Source organism: Pinus tabuliformis, chromosome 8, assembly GCF_031772625.1.
Source record: "Pinus tabuliformis cultivar Carrire ecotype Pingquan chromosome 8, CPIR1, whole genome shotgun sequence".
Lineage (NCBI taxonomy): Eukaryota > Viridiplantae > Streptophyta > Pinopsida > Pinales > Pinaceae > Pinus > Pinus tabuliformis.
This window is the reverse complement of record NC_142294.1, coordinates 1,260,533,275-1,260,544,033: the sequence shown is the minus strand read 5'-3', so window position 1 is coordinate 1,260,544,033 and position 10,759 is coordinate 1,260,533,275. Positions and strand designations below refer to the sequence as shown.

Here is a 10,759-nt window from a genome sequence, read left to right as displayed (position 1 = left end):
TGTGTTTGCACTGTTTGAGGATTGTAAAATGTAAAAGATGTCTGAGAGTAAGCAGCTTTGTAAAATTGTTTGTACCCTCTCCCAACCCCATGAAAATGTGAAAGTAATGTGTGTCTGATAGATAAAGTATAATGCCTCCTCCACATCCCTGTACTTGTGCGGCCCCATCAAAGTATGCCCAGGGGTGTGCTTTGTCAATTAGTTCCTGTGTGATGTTCTGAGTTCTAAAAACTTGTTCATCTGTCGGGATATCCCCATAGCTCAAACAAATTTTTGGTGGAATCAGAGACCAGATTATATTCCGGTCCCTAAAAATAATGTTATTGTGGCACATCCATATGTGCCAATTAACCAGAAGTAGCAGATTCCTAGATCTCGACTCAGTTGCAGCTTCCCACCATCTTTCCCAGGCATTTGGGATATCGACCCCACTCCAGGAATGCTTGATACTTAGTGTGTGCTGGATTTGAGACTAGAGTAGTTGGGAAGTGGGGCAAGTGAGGAATAAATGGTGATTTTATTCCTCCTTGGCATGGAATAAAACAAACCAAGTCGGGCTTGGGAAAGTCTGTTTTTTGAGGTTTTCTCTTGTAGGTGTTTTATCCATTATGATGTTCCACATTAGTAATTTTGTGCACAGAGGGGCTTTTAACTTCCAAGATGGCTCCACCAGCTCATCAGTTTATCCGGCTTGTGCTCAGCATGTATGATATCATACCCTTGCTTGGAGGAGTAGTGGCCATTCTTAGTATATCTCTAGATCAATTCATCCTCCTCTTCTCTTAGGTGCACATGGGATTCTGTTAAAGTCTGTAGAAAAAATATCCACTGTATTTTCCATTGATCCGGGATGTTCCATGCCTCTCTTGTGTACTAAGTTTGCTGGAAGATGGTAGAGTTACGAGGGTCTCCGAGTTGTGAGATGAAATGGAAACCATTGTGGTTTAGAAGTGTGATTAGTTCTTATGGGAGTTGGTAGGAATTTTTTTTGCCAATCCAAGGATCAATCTTGATCCGGACTGACTCACGATGCCCAATCCTCCAGATAAGGCCCCTTTTAATGATGGGAACGGTGTTGGTTGCTGCCCTCTAGATAACTGATATACCTTTCTTGTTCCATGTGGGTCGTCTTAGCCAGTCCAGTGCTATGCTAGGCCAAATGTATTTGTGGATGACCACCTCCGACCAAAGGCTCTTGTGCTTTAGGAGGAGCCAGCCTAGTTTTGCAGCCAGAGCTTGTGCGAAAGTCGAGAGGTGCTTTAGACCCCAACCGCCCCATTTTTTGGGGGTCGTAATTCGGCTCCATTTGACCCAAGGAAAAGGCTTTCCTTCTTTCTGTCCCTTCCACAGGAAATGGCTGCAGACTCGTTGGATCCTATGCAGAATCCCTAGGGGGATCTAGGCCAAGGACATCCAAAAGACTGGGGTTGCTTCTAGCACTGCTTTTATGAGCACCAGTCTTCCAGCTTTGGATAGTAAGCGATGACTCCAAATATTTAATCTTTTTTCCACCTTTGAGATCAGCCAGGTCCAATCTGCTATCTTGTAACTATCTGCTTTAATCCTGAATCCCAAGTACTTCAGACTGTCCTTCAGAGCCAAGATTTGGTAGTGGAAATTTTGAAGAGCTAGTTGAGATTCTTGTTGAGTGCAATCAGAGAAGGATATAGTGGATTTTGCCCTATTTATTTCCATTCCTGTAGCAGCACTGAAAAGTTTTAATATCTCTGTGAGAGTGATGATGTCCTGAATTCCCCCATTAAGGAATATGAGTATATCATCAACAAAAAGTAGATGAGTTAAAAGGCATTGATCAGTGATCTTGAGGCCCCAGAGTCTCCCAGCTCGCTTCTCAGTTGCAATCAGTCTACTCAGGCCTTCCATAACCAGAAGGAATAGTAGGGGGATAAGGGGAAACCCTGCTTGATTCCCCACTCCACTTGAAAGGAATGGGAGGCTGACCCATTTATAAGGATTGCAAAAGAAACTGATGTAATACATCCCATAATCCATCTGATAAACTCCAGAGGGAAACCCAGGTGGGTGAGTATCATCCTTAAATATAACCAGCTAACCTTGTCAAAGGCCTTTGAGAGGTCGATTTTGAGCGCCACCCCTTTTAGATTCTTCAGCTTAATGGAGTGGAGGGCCTCTTGGGCAGAACCAATGGCTTCATGCATATGTATATTTTGGAGGAAGGAGAATTGCTCCTAAGATATGTGTTTAGATAGGATCGGCTTGATGCGATTTGCTATAATCTTTGCAATAATTTTGTAGAGACAGTTGCAGAGGGATATAGGGAAAAAGTCATTGAAGGAGGTAGGGGAGTCTGTCTTGGGAATGAGGGCAATAAACGTGGAGTTTATGGGGGCATATATGCGGCATAGAGTTTGGCTTTCTTCCACCACTCCAAGCAGGTCTAGTCCAATGATATCAAAGAAAGAAATAAAGAATTCCACAGGCCAACCATCTAGTCCCAAACTTTTGTCCTTCTTGAACCACTTGAGAGTGCTTTCTAATTCCCCCATGGAGACAGGTTTTATAAGGTCCTCCATCCCATCCGGTTCCACAAACCCAGGGAAATGGCCAACAATGTTAATGATTTCAGCAATAGAAGTGGCATGGGGGGCTTTGAAAAGCTGCTTGAAGTGAGAGATACCAAGAAGGGCAAGCTGAGAGTGAGTGTTGGCTATCTGGTCCTGGTCCGAGGGCATCTGCCAGATTGTATTGCTGGCTTTTCTTCCATTTGCGAATTTATGAAAGAATTTTGTGTTACCATCCCCCGCTTGGAGCCAGATTTCTCTGCTTCTGAGTCTCCACGATTCTTCCCGGTTAAGGAGGATCTTAGATCTCTGAGTCTCCAAATCAACCAGATGTAGCTTAGCTTCGGTGGATAAGTAACCAAGCCCACTATCATTCGTTAAGGAGGCCAACTGGGCTTCGATGTCCGCAAGGGATTGGTCATCCCTAGCTTTTTTCCTTTTTGTCCATTCAATAGTTAATCTCTTAAGCTGTTTCAGGTTGCTGCAGAAACCTGCAGCCTTCCTCTGGTCCCTGAAAGGGGGTTGGGCTTACCATAAATCCGTAACCAACTTAATATATTCAGGGTCCTTTAACCAAGTAGAGTTAAATTTGAAAGGTGCCCTGGGTTTTCTGGAAGAGCCAGCCACTTCCAAGTAGATGGGAGAGTGATCCGAAATACCCCCCAAGCCCACCCATTGCCTATAGATGGAGAGGGTATGGAGAAGGTCTTCTTGAATGAGATATCTGTCAAGCCTTCTACCAAGGGTAGCTTCTCCAGTCCGTCTGTTATGCCAAGTTGGCATCTTCTTATTCATGGGAACATCTATGAGCCCATATTGATCCAGGAGGGAGCTCAGCTGATCAGAGAGAGGGTCTAGCTGCGAGTGATGCCCCCAGGATTCCTCATATGAATCACAATTATTATACAAAAAAAAATTCATTTAACTTGAGTTTTCCTGGAAACAGATTTGGAGGTTTCCCAACATGAAATTCCAAAAGAATATGTTGTCTTGAAGCCAAGCGTGCACCATATCATAGTTAAAATCTAAAGTCTTTGGCACCCTTAAACCTGGCACTAGTCTGAGAATCCTATACCATACTAAGAGCATATTTGTGCTAAGAGAGTTCAACATGCATTTACGACCACATTTTTTCTTAAGGAGTGGTTTTGTGCCACATAACTCTATTTGAAGGACAAATATCCATATCATAAAATAGAGGCAAGCTTGAAATTCTTGTTCTATAGCTAGAAGTATTGTTATGACATTGTTCACAACTTTTAAGTACTTTGTTGAAGGACTTCAAAATGGTGTAAAAGTGATTTAGTGGGTCAGAATGTTCAATAATGGGTATTATTGTGAGATTATTTTCCCAGCATACTCCTACTAAATTGAAAATCGTTTTTTGTTTTTTGTTTTTTGTTTTTGTTTTTGTTTTTGTTTTTTTTGTTTTTTGTGCCAAATATGGTAACAACAACACTAGTGCATTAACTATGCTAAAATTTCACTTTCTTGTTAATTTGACCATGAATATCTCTTTTACAAAGCAATATTTCTTAGCTCTATTTACGTTAGTGGTTTGATAATAACATTTCTACAATCTCTTCACTGAATTTCTTAAAGTTTTTGCATTTATGCTTTTTGACCTTTAAATAAGGATTCTTTAAATAACCTTCTAGCTTGGTTCCTTTTTGTTCCATCTAAGCTTGGAAAAGTGTCATGAATTTACATTGAAAAAAGTAAGAATCTAGTCTTCTCTAGAAACAATCAAGCCAACTCTATCATTTTGCAAATTACCAACTAGTTCTGGACATATTCTTTGAAATTTCTATGCTGAAGGTGTTAGATTTAGGTAAGTGATGCAGAATGCACACCTATAGTTCTATTGTTCACCTATTAAACCAAAGCAAATTATAGGCAAACTTGGAAGGGTTGGACATGACTGTTCCAACCATACTCTCATTGGCTTGCAATACATATATTCATAACACATACCTACAATACTATTGTTCACCTATTCGGCTAGTGCATATTGTAGGCAAATTGTTAAATGTTGGACTTTGCTATCTCAAGTTCACACACCAGCACTAAAGATGCAATGTATTGTGTGCATCCTTAGATATGTTTGAGATTGCAAGCTAACTGTTTAAATAAATGCATGTATAAAACTTCTATATTAGAAAAATGACCATCAATATTTTTTTCTAGCATTTTGGGCTGAATTCACAATAGTATGCTAAAAAGTGTCATTTCAATGTCTGGAAATAAGGATATATAAATGTGAGATATATACTCTACATCTTTGGGTTATCTTCTTTCAAATTTGAGCCTTTTTAGGCTAAATGTTAATTGTTTGAACCTTGAACTTTGAAGAAATTAGTGAATGCACTTCGTAAAGCAGTGGTACCATAAATTGTGTTATTTCAAAGATTTGACTTCCATATTTTCACAAAATACAATGTCCTCAATAAATACTTATATGTATAGATACTTATGTTTAGGATTATATATGTGTTGGAGTGGTTCTTTTATGTTTTACTATAATCCTGATGCTGACAAGATTTAGCTGACTTTTTTCATCAATTGTTCATAGAATATGCAAAAGATTTCATTGTCAAAATGTGACAAAAATTACATCTCTCGTGATTTATTTTTTTATTGTTCATGACAAGATAATCATGTTGTAGGAATGAGGTATCCTACAGTCTATTTCAATTTGTGGATCTAGATTTCATTTTCATGTTGATGGTTTTTGCATGTATCTTATCTAGCCCCAAACACTGGTAATGGAGCAGATCTTGAGAAGTAGTAGTGGAGACAGACTATCAGAGGTTAATGTTATAATACCACTTCCACCTGGTATCAGAAAAAGTTCAATGGTAAGTGACATAAAGAAGAGTTATTTAACAACAGGTTGAAAGGGCAACCTCATGTCTTAGTTCTAATTCATTTATTTGTGTTTCTTAGCTGTAACTCATCTATTTTTGAGCTTTACCAGATCAATTATTTCACTAATCCAATATGCATGGCTTGTACTTCTCACCCGATGTTAGTTACTTGACATGGTTGATATAACATTCAATTTTAGGCCACTTTTATTTTAAGTTAGAGATTTTATTGATTAAAAGGATGTTCATATTTTGATTGCTTTACTTAGAGCTTGATTTAAAAAAGTTTTTTAAATTCCACGTGGATGTTATTTTTTCAGGGTGAGCTCTTTGCAGGTCAGATGAGTCCTAGAACATAGGTATACAACAAGCACATCTTTGGCCTTTGTTGTGTATCTGTTATTCTTTATATCATTGATGGAAGGTATTTGATGATGTAAAACAGAGGATGGGAAGGTCTTGCCAATTCTCTTGACAAAACAAAATAAAATGGAGTGGTAGAATCATGTTTTAAAGGGTGAGCCAGAAATCAGTACTTGAAAGGTAGAACTTGAGAATGGCAAGCTATCTGATCTGGATCTAGAGACACAACAGACCATGGAAAAAAAATGATGGTATTGATGAGTCTTCCCAGCAAATAAGCTCTATTTGTTAGACCACTGCCCAAATTTCAGTGATCTACAATGGCAATAGTGACTCTAGCTTTATTTGTATGAATAGCAACTTTGGCCATTGTCCTATTCGTTTCCTATGAATGATTTTGATTTTCAAACTCCAACTAGTTTGTTGTTAAATTAATTAAAGCTTTGATGACAAACTTATAGTTTTCAAAGCTCTTTTCTAAATCTATTTTCTTGAGAAAATTTGTCTTTTTACTTTAGGTACTGTAGATTGCTACTCTGTGACATATGCTATGATATAATTGCCTCGATAAATAGATAGAAGCCTTGTACAACAATCTTTTCTAAATCTAAAGAAACAATATTTCCAAATACAAAGTTTATTAATTAAGAACATCTTTTAGACTTCTTTGCTAAGTTATGATTATATTTCGGTAGGGGATTTTGTGTACGCTGATATTGTAACAATGTAAACTTTGAAACGGGAACTATAAACTCAAAACAGGAACTCTGGCCAAAAAAACCCCGAAAAAACATCAAAAACAGTGCTAAAAACGAAAAGTGTTGATGCTGGAATAACACCTTTTTTTTTCCAAGCTAAATTTTCAACATGTTTTAAAAATGACAGTGAAAACCAATTTTTGGTGCAAAAATTGTCCAAAAAACGCCCTCAAAACGAAGTGTTGATGTTCGAATAACATTTTTTTTTTTCTCAATGGTAAATTTTGTACAAAAAACACCCTCAAAACGAAAAGTGTTGATGCTGGGATAACAAATTATTTTTCAAGGGTGAAATTTCAACATTTCAAAATAATAGCATAAAATATTTTATCATGACCCTGAAAAACATTAAAATTTCAAAAAATAAAAATAAAAATTAAAATTAAAACAATGAAAAAACACAAAACAAAAAAATAAAAAATAAAAATAACAAAACATAAATAAAAATATATACTAAAAACAAAACATAAAATAAAAAACACAAAACAAAAAAAATCAAACATCAAAAATAAAATCAATCATAAAAATGTAAAATGTAAAAAAAAAGAAAAGAAAACAAAATTAACCTATAAAAAATAAGAATTAAAAAACTAGAAAAAAATTACAAATTATAAACAAATAAATAGTAAAAAAAAGCATATCTAAAAAAATTGGGGAAAAAACAAATATGTAAACCATAAAAAAAACTGAGAAAAGAAGAAAAAACACATTTAAAAAACTATAAAATTAAGTAGGTAACAACAGAAAAATTAAAAAAAACATTAACAAAAAACTAAAAAAAATTAAAATTAAAAACAAACTAGATTTAAAAAAAAAATGGAAAATTAACCAAAAATAAAAAATAAAAATTAGTGAAATTAAGATTAAAATGATGATTACTTAAAAAATAAATGTAAAAATACATATATATGAGACAAAATATAAATAAAAAATATTAAAAAAAAATTGTTTAATCATAAAAGAATTTGGAAAAAAAAAATAAAAAAATAAAAAATTTGTATATATAAATTTAAGTAAGTAAAAATATCAAGATTAAAAAAATCATTAACAAAAACTAGCCCCAAAAAAAAAAACAAACTAGATTAAACAAAAATAGAAAATTAACAAAAAAATAAAATAAAAAACTAGTAAAATTAATATTAAAAACATTTAGAAAAAACTAAAAAGACAAAAATAAGCTCAAATTATTAAAAAAAAAAATTAAAAAAAATATCGAAATTTTAAAAATATAGGTATTTTCCAATAAAAAAAAAATAAAAAACATTTTCAACTTACAAAAAAAGTCTTTTTGATTTAAGAATAAATTAATAAATAAATTTTTTTATTAAATTTTCATTATTTATTTAAAAACAAACAAAAAAATTAAAGATAATTTTTTTTTAAATGTATATATATATATATATATTTTTTTTTTTTTAATTTGACAAAAAAAATTCATTAATTAGTAGTAATAAAAATGATTAATTTTAATTTATTAAAAAAATTAATAAAAACAAAATTAATAAAAAAAATTATTAAAATATTTTAATCAAAATTAAATTTTAATTTTTTTTATAACTTTTGTTTTTAAACAATATGTTATTTATTTCAAAATATAAATCATAAAAAAAAAATTTAATTTTTTTAAAACAAATTTTAATTTTTTAATTTAAAATTTAAAAAATTAATAATGTTTTTTTTTTAAAATTAATATATCAAAAAAATTAATTATAATTATGTGTGTTATAAAAAAATTAAAAAATATTGGTGCGATCATACCAGCGTTAATGCACCGGATCCCATCAGAACTCCGCAGTTAAGCGCGCTTGGGCTAGAGTAGTACTGGGATGGGTGACCTCCCGGGAAGTCCTAGTGTTGCACCCTCATATAAAGCCTCGAGGGATAGCTCAAATGGTCGAGTTCCCGTTGCTAGTACTCTCCCGGTTTGGGAGGTGACGGGGTCAAATCTCCTCGACGCCCTCGGGGTTAGGCCTGATATGGCCGACCGGCAGATCCCTTCGGGTGGAGCTGCCCCGCTTCTCTATGTGGACGTAGCGGCCACTCCGGTGCCCGTGAACCACACTTTAAAAAAAAAAAATTTAAAAAATATTATTAATTTTTTTTTATTTTTTATTTATTAAAAGAATTTTTTTAGAATATATTAAATTTTTTTAATGCATATTATTGTTTTATTTAAAAAATAATAATACTAAAAAAATAACGGCCCCCGGCTGCGCCACCAGCAGGCGGCGGGAGGGCCGTGGGTCGACCCACGGCCCTCTCGCCGCCCGCTGGTGACGCGATCGGGGCCCAAGGGCCTGAACGCAGCCCCTTGGGCCCCCGCCCGCGCCACCAGCGGGCGGCGGGAGGGCGTAGTTGATTCCGGGTTCATTATACCTGAGCTCAAACTTGATGTATGCTGCCCAGCCATGGTGATCGGGCTCCCAATTCATCCACCGCTCGAATACTTGGTGGGCACCAGCCACATTGCCGAGCATCTCCTCCATGTGGATGTACTTATACCAGAGCTGATCGATGCGGGGCAACAACGATACAGCCCGGTCCCAGACGTTCCTGGCATGGTTTACGAAAACAAAAATTCCAATACATAACGGCGTTTTGATAACAAAGAAAACAAAGCTTCACAAAACACTAAAAATTCCAATACAAAAATTCCAATACATAACGACGTTTTGAGGTTTGTAGAATTTTAGAATTCCGAGTCAATTAATTGGAATTTTGAAATAGTAAGAAGTCTGGCATCTTAGATTGCCTTTTGCCCCTTTCGAAACTAATTAGATTTTTTTAAGAAACTTGAATTTGTTCTATTGTTTTAGAGTAAATCAATTAGAACTCCAAAATCTGAATCTATGGGCACTCTGGTCTGAATTGGGAACCAACGAGAACTCTAGAAGGATACCCCAGATAAATATCGAAGTTTATATATTGCTTCTGAATTCTGAATCAGTTAGAACTCTGGCTGTTTAAACTGTCAGGAGAGGAAGGATTTATTCTGTATGTGGTCAATCAATAATAGAATTTATTGCTGGGTGGCCTAGTCAATAATAACCACTTCGTTGATTAAAATTAGAATTAATACTAGGGTGCCTGTATGGTCAACCAAGATAAGGACTTGGTCAACTATTGCTTCATTTATTAAATAGAGTAGCTATATTATTTGGGTTCATTTATTAAAAAGAGTAGTAATATTATTGGTGGAAATTTTTGGTATGATTTTTGGTAAATCCAGTTATAGTTATCAAACAAGATTTTTGATGCACACACAATTTTTGATGATATTAAATCTATGCCAGTTTTTGATGGTATGCTCCTGAAAAAATGATGTTTAAGAAAATAAAATTTGACTAGAATTTAGAGATTGCCACGTTGACTGAAAATCGTTGACAAAGCGGCTCAATCCAATGTTTAGAGCGTAGGCTTATGTTCAATCCAATGAAGGAGTGATACTGTACTTGGAAGAAACTCAGAGCGATGCATGCTTTCCGTCAGTTATAATAATCGGCAGGAACTCAGTTCCAGAGGATGTTTTCTGTCGGTTAACTCAGAGGATGAATATGCTCTTTTTGTCAGTTTACTAATCACGTGTCATACATTGCAGTACTTTTGGAAACATATTTCCTAAACAACATTCTCTGATTCAGAAAATATCTACGTTCTTTGATTCAGACTTTTGCATATATCCATTGAAAACATTTTTTTAGCCACACATGAGAAAAGTATTTGTGAAAATTGGGGGAAGACTTGAGTGAGAGTGGGGAGCTCCGCATGAGACGGAGACTGATATCCTTATTAAGCGTTCTTATAGACATATTTTTGTGAGAACTAGCTTTATTATTAAGTCCGAGAAGTAGTTTTATCATTATTAAGTATTCTTAAAGACATTTTTTTTTTGTGAGAACTAGTTTTATCATTATTAAGTGTTCTTATAGACATATTTGTGTGAGAACTAGCTTATCATTATGAAGTCCTCATATAGGCATAGGTTTGAGAGGTTCCTAACTTTGTATTTTGTAATCTCCTTCGAGATGCTTTTGAAACATCTCCTTTGAGACGACTTCCCCAATTTGCATGACCATTAGTTAAACTGACTTCACTTTTAGCCACTTCGAGATGAGCCTTCCAATTTAAGATATCCGCATTTCTTCTCTATCCTTCAATTAAACATCAAACAAAGAAAACAAAGCTTCACAAAACACTAAAAAGCCAACTAAATGGCTATTTCGGAGAC

General features: G+C 34.9%; 1 protein-coding gene and 1 non-coding gene across 2 annotated transcripts; one reads left to right on the top strand and one right to left on the bottom strand.

Annotated features, from left to right (window-relative positions):
- Positions 1 to 1,398: 1,398 nt before the first annotated feature.
- Positions 1,399 to 1,884, bottom strand: LOC149239965 (uncharacterized). Its single transcript, XM_089370018.1, has one exon. The coding sequence runs from the start codon at positions 1,882 to 1,884 to the stop codon at positions 1,399 to 1,401; it is 486 nt and encodes a 161-aa protein (XP_089226144.1).
- Positions 1,885 to 8,275: 6,391 nt separating this feature from the next.
- LOC149239964 (5S ribosomal RNA) lies at positions 8,276 to 8,394 on the top strand. The gene has a single exon (XR_016246834.1). It is a non-coding gene; the product is annotated as a 5S ribosomal RNA (ribosomal RNA).
- The last annotated feature ends 2,365 nt before the right edge of the window (positions 8,395 to 10,759 follow it).